At 34.9% G+C, this 16,435-nt stretch overlaps 1 protein-coding gene across 3 annotated transcripts in view; it reads right to left on the bottom strand.

Annotated features, from left to right (window-relative positions):
* CNTN5 (contactin 5) overlaps positions 1-16,435 on the bottom strand; it is a gene marked incomplete at both ends in the record, with an annotated part of 772,249 nt that overhangs the window by 372,185 nt on the left and 383,629 nt on the right. For all 3 annotated transcript variants that reach the window (XM_079707897.1, XM_079707896.1, XM_079707895.1), the window contains one exon: positions 11,438-11,641. In XM_079707897.1, coding sequence (XP_079564023.1) covers positions 11,438-11,641 — 204 coding nt within the window. The remainder of the gene's footprint in view (positions 1-11,437; positions 11,642-16,435) is intronic.

Raw genomic sequence — 16,435 nt, forward strand, 5'->3', positions numbered from 1 at the left:
GTGGGATGGAGGGAGATGCATGAGGGAAGGGATGTGGGAACAGATGTATATGTATGACTGATTCACTTTGTTATAAAGCAGAAACTAATAAAAAATAAAATTAAAAAAATAATAAAATAAAAGAATAATAAGGGAAAAAAAAAGAAAAGAATCTTAAAAAAAAAAAAAAATCCTCACAATAACCCTATGAGAAAAATATCCAGGCTATCCCCTGTTCAGATGAATAAACTGAAGCACAGGCAGGTTAAGTCTCTTGTCCAGGGATAAAGTAGGTGATAAATCTGTGACTGATTTACTTTAAACTTTGTGACTGATTTACTTTAAACAAAATTAATAAAAATACATTCTAGTTTAAATCTCTGTAATGATGCCATTCTCATGAAATTGCTTTCTGATACCTTCCTTGATTGATGGTAAAGGAGATGGTGTTCCAGCTAGTTCACTGGCATTGCACCTAAAGCCTCTCTTGTGCTCTATAGCCTAGAATGTAGAAAAGCTCTTGAAAGTGAATTTTGGATAGGAACCCTATTCACCTTCTGTGAATTGTAGGAAAAGTCATTTGAAAGCCACTGATCTAAGCAAGAGGCAAAGAGTGTTGTAATTAGAAGTATAAAGAAGGGGATAGATGAGAATGAAATTGAAGATGTAGAATTCACAGGGCTTGCCAAACCTATGGAATATGTATGTAGTCACGAGATTAGGAGGATTCTAATTGATATAGAAATATTTGTATTAGATGTTTAGAAGAAAAGCGATCTCACTAACAACAGATAGTGGCTGAAGAAGTTAGTTTGTAGGAAATTCTAAATTGGAAACAGAAATAGAAGTGCCCACTAAAGACAAATATTTAGAAATATAGATGGGGCATAGGAGTAGAATCCTGCAGGAACACCTATATTTGGAAGGGTAAGCTTTCTTAAGTCCTTTAGGGAAAAATGCCAAGTGTAAACAAACCAGACAAATGGGTGAATGGACACATCTAGACCAATAGCTAAATGGAATGATTGATATAGGGGTTAGTTTTTTTCCTTTAACATCTTTATTGGAGTATAATTGCTTTACAATGTTGTGTTAGTTTCTGCTGTATAACAAAGTGAATCAGCTATACGTATACATATATCCCCATATCCCCTTCCTCTTGCATCTCCCTCCCACCCTCCTTATCCCACCCCTCTAGGTGGTCGCAAAGCACCAAGCTGATCTCCCTGTGCTATGTGGCTGCTTCCCACTAGCTATCTATTTTACATTTGGTAGTGTATATATGTCCATGCCACTCCCTCACTTCGTCCCAGCTTGCCCTTCCCCCTCCCCGTGTCCTCAAGTCCATTCTCTACGTCTGCATCTTTATTCCTGTCCTGTCCTTAGGTTCACCAGAATTTTTTTTTTTTTTTAGATTCCATACACATGTGTTAGCATACGGTATTTGTTTTTCTCTTTCTGACTTATTTCACTCTATATGACCAACGCTAGGTCTATCCACCTCACTACAAACAACTCAGTTTTGTATCTTTTTATGGTTGAGTAATATCAACTGTATACATGTTCAACATCTTCTTTATCCATTCATCTGTCGATGGACACTTAGGTTGCTTCCAAGTCCTGCCTATTGTAAAGAGTGCTGCCATGAACGTTGGAGTACATGTGTCTTTTTGAATTATGCTTTTCTCAGGCTATATGCCCAGTAGTGGGATTGCTGGGTCATATGGTAGTTCTATTTTCAGTTCTTTAAGGAACCTCCATACTGTTCTCCATAGTAGCTGTATCAATTTACATTCCCACCAACAGTGCAAGAGGGTTCCCTTTTCTTTACACCCTCTCCAGTATTTATTGTTTGTAGATTTTTTGATGATGGTCATTCTGGCTGGTGTGAGGTGATACCTCATTGTAGTTTTGATTTTCATTTCTCTAATGAGTAGTGATGTTGAACATCTTTTCATGTATTTGTTGGCAATCTGTATATCTTCTTTGGAGAAATATCTATTTAGGTCTTCTGCCCATTTTTGGATTAGGTTGTTTGTTTTTATGATATTGAGCTGCATAAGCTGCTTGTATATTTTGGAGATTAATCCTTTGCCATTTGCTTCATTTGCAAATATTTTCTCCCATTCTGAGGGTTGTCTTTTCATCTTGTTTATGGTTTCCTTTGCTGTGCAAACGCTTTTAAATTTCATTAGGTCCCATTTGTTTATTTTTGTTTTTATTTCTATTTCTCTAGGAGGTGGGTCAAAAAGGATCTTGCTGTGATTTATGTCATAGAGTGTTCTGCCTATGTTTCCCTCTAAGAGTTTTATAATGTCTGGCCTTACATATAGGTCTTTAATCCATTTTGAGTTTATTCTTTTGTATGGTATCAGGAAGTGTTCTAATTTCATTCTTTTAGATGTAGCTGTCCAGTTTTCCCAGCACCACTTTTGCTTCCTTTATCAAAGATAAATTGACCATATATGCGTGGGTTTACCTCTGGGCTTTCTACCCTGTTCCATTGATCTATATTTCTGTTTTTTGTGTCAGTACCATACTGTCTTGATTACAATAGCTTTGTAGTATAGTAGATTGAGGAGAGACAGTGAAAGGTACAGAGGAACCTATTCAGGGGAGTCTTCACCCAGGTAAATCAAAAAAAGAAAATATTTTCAGGTTTAAACAGATTTTCAAAAGATGTCAAGAATGATGAAGACTGAGAAAAAGCTGGTGAGTTTGATGAACAGATGCTTGAAGAATTTTGAGAAAACACCTTGATTGGTGTGCTGAGGTTAAATGCTGGATTGCAGACCATGAGATGAAGAGAGGAAGTATAGCAATGGAGACAGTGTGTGTAGACTAGTCTGACAATAGGAAAGGAAGTCACATTAAAATTACTGAACATACATTTTCCACTCTTAAAAAGTAATTCAAAGTTCATGGTTCCTTTCTTATGTTAAGAATGATATATTCACCATTACAATGTCAGTTATCAAAACTTTACATCCTCTGGGATTTTGTTTCCTGAATGACAATAACAAGTTTTCATGTGGGAAACTAGAAAAAGCCTAAATTAGATTCATATTTAAGAAATTTATCTTATTATTTGTAAGCACTTATTAACTAATTCTTCAAAGTTTCTAAGACATATTAAGGGAGTTAATAAAATGATGTACATTGTTTTTCTTGATAAAAATTCTTATTTCCATAGATAGAAGTTCAAATTGTTTTCATAAGTCTGCTTGAGGAGAAATTGAATTGTGTGAAATGACTGATTGTCAAGGACATTTGAGCAAATTATTCATTTTATTCAGAAATCTTCCAATGATTTTTTGAAGTTTTTATTTAATTTGTAGCATATCAAGTTTATAAGATTTCCAGAGAGACACATAGCAAAATAAATAAAAGATTAATAAATGCCAAGTAAGTTTCTTATATTCCTGCAGAACTTGACATAAAACCTTAATGCTATTCAGCTTCTTTCACATAGATAAATATAATCTAGTAGGAGTTTTCTTTCACAACTTTCCCAGTTCCTTTGGAACTATCCATAAATTGAAAATTCTGAACAAAGATTAAAAGAAGAAAAAGTCTCCTGGGTTTAGGGTAGAACATTTAATACCCATTACAAAATTTAAAGGAGAAAAGGGAAATCTAAGAATACTCAAGGCATTCCACTTGCCATATTTCCTGTGATAAACTGATGAGGAAATAAGAATGACTTTGCTGCATCTCACTGTTTGCTTGGCAAAACCAATTCAGGTACCAGAAATAGAGAAAGTAGCACAGGATCCATTCTGTCTGTACTTTATCTGGAGCAAAGCAAACAGAGAGGATTGGAGTGGAACAGGGATACATTTTAATTGATGTTTATTCCATCAAACGTTGTTATTTCTGATTCAGTGACTGTGATCTTAGGTGCTGAATTACCAGCAGAATGCTGTTTAACAGCCAGTTCTCTGGGGTTGGAGGACAGTGAGAATTCTGATATGTAGCCATTGCTACTTTTCACGTTGTAGATACTTCCATCATGGTTGATCTCAAGCTACCAAGACGTGAAGAGATGCACAACCAACTCCTGCAAACAGGAACAAGCCAGTTCCAATACACTGCTAGAATAGCCATGAATATTCCAAAAGATAAGTAAGAAAAGTGAATTGCTTCAGATTTCTCTTTGATGTTTGTATTCGTTTTCTGTGCCCTTGTATTAAGATCCTTAACCTCATCTGCAAAAATCCCTTTACTGTATAAGGTAACATTCAAAGTGTCCAGGAATTAGGATATGGACAACTTGGGGTCATTATTCAACCCACCACAATCTTCAAGGATATACCATCTTTTATATTCTTCCATTGCTCTTAGGACCTGTCTTATTCAGTAGTGAATTAATGGGGTCGATTCATAAATTATGTAAGTAAGTGATTATGTGCATAATTCCCTTGACACAATTCTTGGTTTAAAAATAAACCTGTTGCCTACATATACATTCTTAGCTGGTGACTTTGTCTGTAGTTCATTTAAAATAAATTCCATCAGACTTCCCACCACCAAATATTAGGTTATCTGCATCTATAGTCTTTTTTACTTTTCTCTGCACAGTGACAACTGATGAATTCTCTAACAAAGTCAGTCTATCTGCATGCATTCTGAATCTATTCCCATTCATTATCCAAGTTGCTTCCTCAATTCTTTTTCTTGCTCCTACACTATCCAACTCCAGGGATGGTAAAGGGACCCAAGGACTGTTTTTATTTTTCTTTCTTTTCTTTTTTTATTTTTCTTTCTTTTCTTTTTTTATTATCCTCTCTGTGTCACTTTGGAACCAATATAGCCCTAGAGAAGGGTCTGAAAAAATGCTGCCTTAGGAAGGAGTGAGATCTTACAGGAGAAGTTTCCATCTGGACTAGAAGAGGAGTGAGGAGCCTGGTGCTGTACACAGTGGATTGTGGGAAATCGCTTTGCTCTATCTCCTTGAAGACGTGAACTTATTATCAGAATGTAATGTTATTTTCTGTCCCTAGAGATGCATTTAATATCTTATATGATATTCATAGACCAATTCAAACTTCTTTTGTTTTTTAGTTCATATTTGTTTCTATATGTTTTCCATCCTTTCACTTTAATACTTGTAAAGTTTTTAGAACAATGCCTCACATGTACCAATTCATTATAAATGTTGATTGAATAAAAATAAAATAAAACAAAATAAATAGTCTTCAGAATTGGGCTGAGGATTCTAATGAGAGCAGAAATGAAAGTATGAACTTGCCATGCATCAGACCAAGATAATGAGACCTTGAAGGGAGACCAAGACAGTAGCGTTGAAGGAGAGGCAGAGGTGTGTCGAGGGAGAGATATAGAGTTGTAGGAAAAAAACTTGGCAAAAGAGAGAAGTTGTTAAAGTAGGGTGTTTAATAAATTTTGCTGTTTTGCAGAATGCTGCCTCCATGTTCATTACTCTCCAAACCATTAGTAAAATTCTGTATTACCTATAATAGTTTTGGAGCTAGATTTGTTTGTTTTGTTCACAACACAATGACCTGTGAGATTGGCTCCATGGGGCACTGGACAGGCAGACAGACCCTAGGATTCTTGGTTACACTCAGTTTTTAGGGTAATATCTTCCCTTGTATTATATTGTAAGCTACCTAAGGACAATTATTGCATTTGTTTTGCCCTCCATTATATCCTCACTACTAAATGAATTTTCTGACACATAGCAGGTATGCAATATACATTTGTAAATGTGTGAAGATAGTTTTTCACAGTACCAGCAGAGGAAAATCTGATCACGTCACTCATGTACTTCCAATCTTCTAAAGCTGCCCGCTCTGTATTTTGGACAACTTTTGTGTGTTTGAATGATCTTGGCCAGAATTTTTACTCCTGCAATAACCGCTGCAACCAGGCCTGTGTAGGTGCAACCAGTTTCACTCAGCTGCAACTTGAGGGCATCCTGTAAATGCACGGGAATTAACTGCTTGTGGAGTCACCCTCAGGGATGAAAGCCCATTGATATGTCTGCCAAGGAGATTATTCTGAGTGCATTTCATAAGGCTCTGGTCATGTTCGACCAAGCTCCACCTGCCTGTAGAGGTGGTCATCTCCATAATGCAACCTCCTTTTTCACTAGTTCATTCCTCAAACACAGCCCATTCCACACTCCTGCTCTCTGTGATAAATTTCAAATAAACTACCTACAAGTGAATTTTGTTTCAAGCTTTGCTTTAAGAGGATCCAAGCCAAGACATTTTCCAATAGTTTATAAAGTAAAATTTTATTTGTCCTTGAGGGAAATAATTTGCCTATGTATATAGCCTCTGTTATTTTGAGAAATGCCTACTTTTTTTCAAAGAAGTGTAAAAATACAATATTCTGAAATGATTTTTATAGCTAACTCTATGGTCACAGCAGATTAAACGTAACTTTTATATTCAAACCCCTGCAGAAGTGTTTGTCAAGTTTGCAGAAATATCCATTATAATGCCTGTCTCTGCAATGAGAGGTTTGTAAAACCCAGCAGGAATTGTTGCTGACTGTGATGCAAATTATGAAATCATCCACAATCATATTCTATTTTTATTTTCAGACTAAGTGTTTAATTTAAGCCACCTACTTGGGAAAGCATTCAAGAATATGTCCTTCCTATAAACATAGTCTTCATTTTTTTTTTTGAAGAGAGATCAAATAGTAATATAGAAGTTTTTTGAATTAAGAACAATTCTAGTCTAATCGATGCCTTTCTAGAATAATTTAAATTTTCCTGCTTTTTGCATATTATCTTGATATAAATTCTATAACCATTCAGTAAGCTCAGTAATTTTTAATAGAAACTGTTAATTTAGCATTGCATATAAACGTTAAGTCTGAGAGGCTTGGACATTGCTCTGTGTTTCCCAATTCTGTAGAATTGGTTCCCTTCTGAGGTGAGGGTGCGGGTGGCTGGGAGAGGTGGGTCGACAGTCAGCTCTGCTTTGATGTGAGGGCAAGGAACTGGCTGTCAGGCTGCGGAAACTCATGTGCTAGAATGAGAAGGTTTTGCATTCTGTGCCACTATTCACATTAAGAACTTTAGCTTTCCAGGGAAAGTTCACTCGTGTTTTTAAGAGAGTTGTTAACAGCCCTTTGGTCTTTTTGCATGCAAGGACAGGGAAGAGAATGGATTACAATATTTCTCTGAAACAGACGTTCAACGTATATACTTTCAGTCCCCCTTTGGCCCCATTTCTTATGCCCAACCTTTGCTAACTGTGATTTCAGAGCTTTTACACGCTTCCACTGGGCACATGATTTTAGCCCTTTCTTTAGATCCCTTAAACGTTATTCTAGGTTTTAGTTAATCTGCCTGTTTAATCCTTAAACTCACATCCTTCCTCATTCTTCCAGAAATATATCAAAGTGTCTCATTTGTTAATGAAATGCTTCCTGTACTCATTGATGATACGAATTTCTTCTTACAGGGTCTCAGAAGGGAGACAGGAGACAAATACAGAACCCAGTCCACCATCTTGAGCTGCATGCCCACTTCTCCTTGTTGAAATACTAATTTTTCTTGGCTTCCTTGATACTACACTATTGTTTTTCCTATTATCTCTCTGACTTCTCCTTCTCATTATCCTTCGTAGGGTTGTCATTTTTAACCTTTCCAAAGCAATTTGGACTACTCAAGGCTTGGTCCTAAGCTCACTTCTCTTTCACACACATTTCATGGGCTTTCTTAACCACAATAATGGTTTCATTTATCATTTGCATTGTGATGACTCATATTCATATTTCAACACTATTATTGAAACTATGAATTGTATTTGTAGAGCAAAATTTTAAGATAAATTACATCCAAACTGTATCACAATATTATTTTCTTGTTATATTCAAAATTTCACTTATGAAAAGCACGTCTATTAGAGCACACATATCTACAAATAGCTTAAAAATCTGTAACAGTATGTATTGAATGACAATTATATATCTATTTATTTATTAACATCTATTTATTTTAAACTTTTACAGTTAGTCTATGGGAAAGTTTAGAACACTTGGTTGCATTTGCAGGAGAGAATGTCAGAGTAAAAGTGGAAGACAAAAGCACATAAAAGTAGTGTAGGAAAGGTAAAGGAAAAAGTAGGAATAAAACTATCACTTTATATAATAGAAAGTCAAGAATTATTTTCAAGCGTTAAAAGGATAATAGAAATTTAAGCACATTGTCAAGGTTAAAAAGTAAACAACAGAAAAATACTATTTAACTATAAAAGAGTGGAGGATAGAAGAAGCAGATGTACATCATATGAGTTATTGTCTAAACTTGATTAAACAAGAAGCACAGATATTTCCTAGCATTATATGAGAACTTCATGAAGAAAAATAGGAGAAATTAAAAAGTTAGCTTTAGGAAGTAGGATTGGATGGAAGGGAGGTGTGTGGGTTTGCTTTTTCTTTCCCCTTCTTACCAGCACTTATAAACCACTACATTCCTTTGATAAGGGTGTATTACTATGATAAAAATAAAAATTAGTAGACAATCACCAAGAAAACAATAATCTCAGATAATTTACAGAAAGAAGAAATATGAATTTTCTAACTTCTCTCACAAAATCTTAAATAAGACTGTCATTGAATGATATAATTGAAATTTAGCAGGTGTTTTCCACCTGTTTCTTTTTAACTTAAATGTTAATTTTAAAATAACAGTTTTATTTTACTTGTGTGCATTGCTTTATTGAACCTTTCATATAGTACTGCACAGATAATGATTTTTTGAAAATATAGATGTTTGTAAAATAAAAATAAGTCAACAGTTTCAACTGCTTCAGTAAATTCAATTAACATGACTAAAAATATTTATTAGTTTAGTGACACAGTACTGGTTACCTAAGAAACAATGACTAACAGTGTGATGTTCTGAAAAGGCCAGTGGGAATGAAAATCAGCAGTCAAGGATGGAGGGATTGGTTTTAATAGTAGGAGGGACAGTAGAGTAGCTCTACTGAAATTACATAAGGGAAGAACTGTATGGATGAAGATGTATCAAGAGTTAGATTTGAAATTCCATTAGTAGGAAAGTAAATTTGATACTTAAATAGTTTTTGTAAAGCAGTGGGGAAGGAGGGAGGCTGTCCAGTTTGAGAAAAGCAGAGAAGATTCCAAAAACCTATGGGACAGTTACAAATTAACCATCCACAGAAATTTACTAGGATCGAGTGGCAATATTGAAGTTGTTGATCATGAAACCCTGGCAGGTGTAACTCTCTAGCAGCTTTCAGATTCCAAGGCAGTCACAAATTAAGTGTATAGTGAGTTCATTGGGATTGTGGTTTTGCCCAGGAAGAGCAATAGAATCAAAAGGGCAAAGGAGTTTAAATAGCTGCAAACAAATTACTCTAATTATTCCTGAAATGTTTGACTATGGAAGGTATAAGGTAAAGTTAAGTGATACATTTGGGCCATGAAATTAAAGAAGTGCAAGAGACTGTTGAACATGGGTCCTGAGCTTTTAAATCACCTGTGAAGGTGGTGTCAGTTTTTGGATTCTTACTTTACATGTGTTCCTCTCCCTTGTGAAGGTTAATGTAATGTTTAGGATTGGTGCATGAAAAGAAGGCAGAATAGCCTACTCAACCTCAGGCACTATCTGAATGTATGGTATTATTACATAAATGGATGGTGTAAATGGAACTAGTCAGCAAAATGTTACAATTTTCAAACAAAGACGCTTCAAATTCTTGTGGAATTAATGAGAAAATACTCAGAAACTTTATGAAAATGGCTTATAGAAAATCACCTCAATTTTAAACTATTAACTAGGTAAGTTTTCTAAATGCATATCTATTTTCCTTTATTCTTTTCACCCTATAGACATTCTTATATAATCTTGAAGTTGGCATAATATACGCACAATCATAGCTTTAACTGTATTGATGGAATACACAATGATAACACTTAAATCTCTTTCTCTAGCCCAGTCCTCTCTTGTGCATATTAGGAATATGTATCAGTTGCCTACTGCATATTTCCACATAGATTTCCCATGGATATCTTATCTCAACATAGCCAAAACTGAATTTGTCACATTCACCAATTTCTCAATCTATTTTTTCATCTGTCTTATCTCTTTTCATGAAAAGAATCATCATCCATTTGTTGAACTATGAGAAAGGTTTCTCCTATTCCAGAGCCTCATGTTTAATCATCACATTCTGATAATTCTACCTTCTTAATATCCCAGGCATGTTTTCTACACTTCAGTGCTATTACTACTGCTTTCATTCTGTCCCTCCTCACCTCCTCACCTCTTGGCTGGTTAGTTTCAGTAGCCTCTAAATTGGTTTCCCATTTTTCATCCTTGTTTCCCATCTATTCCTCCATGCCATTACCTAGCAGTGTGACCTTTTCAGGTCCCTTCATCTCTTTCAAATTGGCTTCCTCATCTCTGAAATATATATTGCATTTGTACTCTCTACCTGATAGGATTATAGGATTATTACTAATGTTATATATATATATATATACATACATTATATATATATATATATATATATATATATATATATATATATATATATATATATATATATATAAACTCTGGCTATACACTCTGCAGCATATATTCTAAAACTAAGCATATAAAAGACTAGTGTTGAAATTGATTATTTTTTAAGCTTCACAATCCATCAGGATTCTCGAGCTCACTTCTCAATAATACCTTCATAGCTTTTTTATTGCATGATAGAGCAAGCCATATATCATATATCAACTGTAATATACCACTTGACTTCTTTAATGCAATGCTTAACTGTAAATGTCTATAACTACAAATCGGGTTTTTAAATTTGAAGATACTTTGGATAGATGGCAATACCTATACTTATAGAATCATCATTTCTGCCTGAATTACACTTAAAAGTTAAAGTTCCAGCTGCTCCTATTATTGGAAAAGTAATAATAACAATTATAACTATGCCATGAAGTATTAAAAACTGAACATTCAATTTGAAGGTAGCTAAAATTAAAAAGTGATGAAAAATGAACCTGTAAAATACTTGCAATTCATACACATATGTTATATAGAGACCCTAAAGAGCAAAAAAAGAACTGTGGAGGCTTTATTACAGTACATCCTTTTGGAATCCCTCTCCCTTTTTGACATTAGCGTAGTGTTAAGGTTAATATTTCTTAGCTATAGATCATCACTTTACTATGTCAAAAATTTTATTCTAAGGTATGCATGATCTTAGACTAAAAGTCTAGAGTTTCTAAATATGCCAAATGCCTTTTTATTTTATTTGTGCTAGGTTTAAGTGCTTAGAAGAACACTAATACATCTTTTTTTTAGGTCTTTTTGTATTGAAGTACAGTTGATTTACAATATTGTATTAGTTTCAGATGTACAGCATAGCGACTCAGTATTTTTGCAGATTATACTCAATTTTTCACATTTGAGGTGGCTGACCATTTCAATCCAGTCCATGCAACTTACCATCATTACGGAGAGTGAGTGGTGTTGGAGGACTAAGTACTCGAGCGTTCGTCACTGTGTTTTTCACCAGACAAATATAGCTGCCAACATCTGATGTTTGGACTTTAGAAATATAAAGGTTGCCTGTCTCCTGGGAAATGAACCGCCGGCTGTCTTCCACCACAAAGGAAGGGAACTCGTTAAATACCCAGCTATAGACGATCTCTGAAAATACACAAAATTCAATTGTTGAAAAACAGATTATTTTACTGAAAAACTCAAACAACAAAGCTTTTACTAAGTATTAGATAGGTTGCAAGATCATCTGTATTTGATCCAGATGTCTATATCATTTTGTATTTTATGTTCAAAGAACTGTTGCTCTTAATGGCTACCTGAAGATCTGAAATATTTTTAAAGGATGCTCAGCCTTTATCTATTCATCCATGCACTCATTCATTCAGTTCTAATGTTTGTTGAATGTGTTTTAGAAGCCTGACACTATGATAGCACTGAAATTAAAAAGATGAGAGAGACAGTTTTGCATTCTCAAAGATCAGTCTAATGGGAAAGATTTACCCAAACCTATGGAACAATGTGGAATAAAGAAATGGAGATGCATACTCTACTGTAAAGAAGACAATGGAGAAGGGCACTTAAGCCATCATGTTGATCAGCAAAAACTTCTTAAGTTAAGAGATGCCTGAGATACATTCATTTATTCATTTATTCAACAAATACTAGTTGTGGGTCTTGATGGGTCAGGAATGCTCTAAGTGGAAAAAAAAGTCTGTGTTCTCATAGAGCTTACATTATAGTGGAAAGTACAAGAATACACAAACAAGTATTTGTCAAGTGGTAATAAGTGCTGTGAAGAAAACTAAAGCATGTAAGAGAGCTAGAGAGTGGCAGGGGTGAGAAAGATGCCTGAATTTATATTTAAAAAACTCTCTCTGACTACTGGTTAGAGACGAGACAGCGTGAGGACAAAGCAGGGACCAGGGGAAGGGGAAGCAGGAAGAATAATGTCCCCTAGTCTAAGTGGCTATTTTCAAAATAGCCATGAAATATATAAATGATTTGCACTAGAATGGTAGTTAGTGGCAGTGACAGTAGTGGTGAAGTGATGAGAAGTGACTGGTTCTAGGAAAACTGTGATAGTGGAGTTGACCAGAATTGCTGATGGATTGATTATGAAATGTGAAAAGGAAAAAAAAAAAAAAAAAAAAGAGTCAAGGAGTAAGGTTTTGGACCACCACAGTTTTGTGTTATTAGAGTGAAAAATCCAAGAAAGGGAGTAGTAGGAGAAGAGGTTAGAGAAAGTGGAAATTAACCCAAAGTACTAAACACAAATTAACATGGTCTGTATGTTGTATTAAGGAGCTTGTGCTCTATCTTGGATGTTTTCTAGCAAAGGCTTGACATAAAGATGTACATTAGTAGGGTATTCTGGTGATTCTGCAAAGGTTGGATTTAAGTAAGTGCAAGTTGCAAGAGGGAAAAATAGGACGATATTGCATGCTGAAGGTAAGAGCTGGAGAAATCTGAATCAGAACCTAATCATAACAATGAGAAGAAGGATATTGGCCCAAGAAATATATAGGGAGTAAGATAAATGAAGAGACAAATAGTCCAGGAACACTTTTATTATCTCCCTTGAATGACTGGGAAGAGGATGACATGTGAAGTTCAGGATGAAAACAAATGAAGTCAAACTGGTTTAAGGAGAAAGATCATTGGCTCACTTTCAGGACATTTTGAGTTTGAGGCAAATCTACATAAGTAGTTCCAGCAGTTGGTAAATATGTGTTTGAAGTCCATGAGAGGAAATCTGTGGTTGGGAGTTGTTGGTATGTTGTTGTAACTGAATCATGTAAGTAGCTGAGAATACATACAGTGAGAAGATAGTTCTCTGGAAAGCACAAACATCTAAATAAAGGAAGGAAAATGTTCAAACGGTAAGAGAGAAGGAACCATTGGAAATATTCAAGGGGAATAAAGAAAATGCAATGTCACAGAGACCAATGGCTTAATAATTTCAAGAGGGTTAAATAATGCCGAATAAGGCAAAAAGGACTTAATGGGAATATTTATAAATATAATAAAAGAAAATGTTACTTAGGATTCACATGTGGTATATCACTGAATAGCAGTTTCAGTAAATGAGTGAAAATAAAAACCAGCTTGCAATTCAGTTAATAGAATATCAGAAATTGAAGGAATTATGTGTAGGCCAATAGCATTAAAATCTCAACAGGAATTTGAATTACCTATGTTATGGCTAAAAGAGCAGATTCTAAGGTCACCTTTCCACAGTCATTTATTTAGTAACACTTTTTACTTGAATTTTTATAAAGCGCAAATGTGATTCTAATCTACAGTGAGGCTTGGGAAGCCTTGTTTTATGCCTTTCTTTTCTTCCTCTCTCTCATTCTTTCTCTCTCTCTCCTCCTCCCTCCCTCCCTCCCTTCCTTCTTTTCTTCCCTTAAATATATGAGTTCTTCTAATTGTTATAATGAGAGTTACATTTGTTGCTCAAACATCACTCAGGCATTTTTATATTTTTGCAATTTACTTTAGGTTAGGTTTTACTGGAGTTACCTCAATTTTTGTTTTGTATTATTAGAAATTTGGAGTAAAAGAAAGCAACAAACAATCACATTAAAGACTATCATTAATTGAAATACCAGTTTTGTTATACAGATAGTGTTTGTTGAGTCAATGTTTTGTAAAATATTTTAGAATAAGAAGAAAATATTTACACAAAATTGGCATTTTCTCAAATTTTACAGGTAAGTGTGCATTTGGGGGTTCAAAAGTGCCTATTTAGCTTTTAAAATAAGTTTACATAGCAAAGCATTTCATAATTCTAAGAAGAATGAAAAAGTAGAAATAGTACAAAATAGAAAAGCTGACAGTCTGAACTTGAATTGGATTTTCTACCTCTGCCAAATATGCATATATTGAACAGGGCTAAATCTATTTTAAAATCACTGTTTACTTTCTCCTATATGGTTTTTCATTCTCTATCAGCAGTTCTTTAAAATTCTTTTCAAACTTTACTCTCAAAAAAAGCAAGCATTGGGCTTCCCTGGTGGCGCAGTGGTTGAGAGTCCGCCTGCCAATGCAGGGGACACGGGTTCGTGCCCCGGTCCGGGAAGATCCCACATGCCGTGGAGCGGCTGGGCCCGTGAGCCATGGCCACTGAGCCTGCGCGTCCGGAGCCTGTGCTCCGCAACGGGAGAGGCCACAACAGTGAGAGGCCCGCGTACCGCAAAAAAAAAAAAAAAAAAAAAAAAAAAGCAAGCATTCATTATATTTTTAGTATGTCAGAGTGTGAGGATTATAAAATGATTCAGGAAAGTAGTAAAACACAATTGGCTTTGGAGTCTAGTCTTTAGTCTCATATAACACTTTGTTTCATACCAATTGTGCTTGGCCTTAAAAGTATTTTAAGGTAAGCTGATATATTAAGTACCAAAATCTTAATATTATTATTCATTATCAGAAACATACTGAGACTGTTTGGTCAATTGTGATTTTCCCATTCTTCTAAGGTTCTTTTTTAATAGTATGCTTAGCTAAGGCAATTAAAAATGTTTTAGAAGTTCTTGATATGATTCTTCAGTGAGTACTCCCCAAAGTTTCTATGTTAAATTTCTCTAGTACATTTTTATATTGTGTTGTAACACACATTTGGCCTACAAACGCATGTGTTGTATTGACTTGAGGTTTTGGTTTCTTTTCTTTTTTTTTTTTAAGTTTTTTAGCCGCACGCACAGCATGTGAGATCCTAGTTCCCCGACCAGGCACCAAACCCGCCTTCCCTGCATTGGAAGCACGGAGTCTTAACCACTGGACTGCCAGGGAAGTACCCAAGGTTTTGGTTTTTTATGGGAGATTTTTTTTATCTTTCTCCCTGAGTCAGTGAGAGCCATTCAATTTCGCTGAAAGAATAGCCCATTAAGGCCCTGGCTGTTGCAGACATGCTATTCTAACTTCCCCTCTCAAGCAGACCCAAAGACTTGTCCTTTATACCAGCATAAATAGTCATCCTTAAGCTCCTAGACTCTAGGGTCTGTTACCATGACATGTAAACAAATCTACCTTGCTTCCAAGATTTCCTCGGGATTAACAGTATTCCTAGATTTCAGTTAGGATTTTAGTCCTGGATTTTAGTTCTTTTTTGTTTCTGATACCTAGGATATTTTTTTCTTTCCTGTGAGCTTGGCTGTATATTGAACTTTATTTTATTTATTATTTCTAAATTTTGGGAAAGTCTCTGGGTTGGCTCTATTGTCCTAATTGAATGTCTATGTTTCATGGCTTTACACAGTGCAGACTTTCATCACAGTTGCTGTAATTGATTCAGTGTCACAAAGAAGACTACCCTGCCTTTGCTCCCTTGACACATAAGATGATTACTTAAATGACATATTTCTACATCTATAGGGTATAAAAACAGTATTACCCATATAGGCAATGATGTTCATTTCTTATAACTGTAGTGCCATTAATTAAAAAAAAAAAAAGATGAGAAAAGGGAACGAAACTGGATACTGCAGTCTCTGAAGTCTTTGTAAAAAATTTCAATGAGTAATCATATGCAATTCATTTCAACATTCTTTAATATAACTACAAGTTAGAAAATAAACATTCTTCTTCCTAATAATGTGTGTTATTAGGAACACACATTATTCTGCTTCTGTTACAGAAGAAGCTTTGGGTCAAAAGATTTGGAGAGAACATGATGGATGTAGCAATTGATTTGTTCACCACCCAAATTAATAATGCAACTCTCCCAGGGAACATAGTTTCTTTATCCTTGTCAGCTATAAAAAGGAAAACCTAAAAATCAGAACCTTCCCTATTTTTAATATATGCTCAATTTCATGGTTTATAGTAAAATTTTCACCTAATGGGCTGTACTTACCAAAATCCCTGGACTTATCCCTTTTTGGCTATTCCTGTAATGTGAGATTTAATGTTGTATCTGTCAAATAGCTATAATTATAATTT

Source organism: Hyperoodon ampullatus, assembly GCF_949752795.1.
Source record: "Hyperoodon ampullatus genome assembly, chromosome: 7".
NCBI lineage: Eukaryota > Metazoa > Chordata > Mammalia > Artiodactyla > Ziphiidae > Hyperoodon > Hyperoodon ampullatus.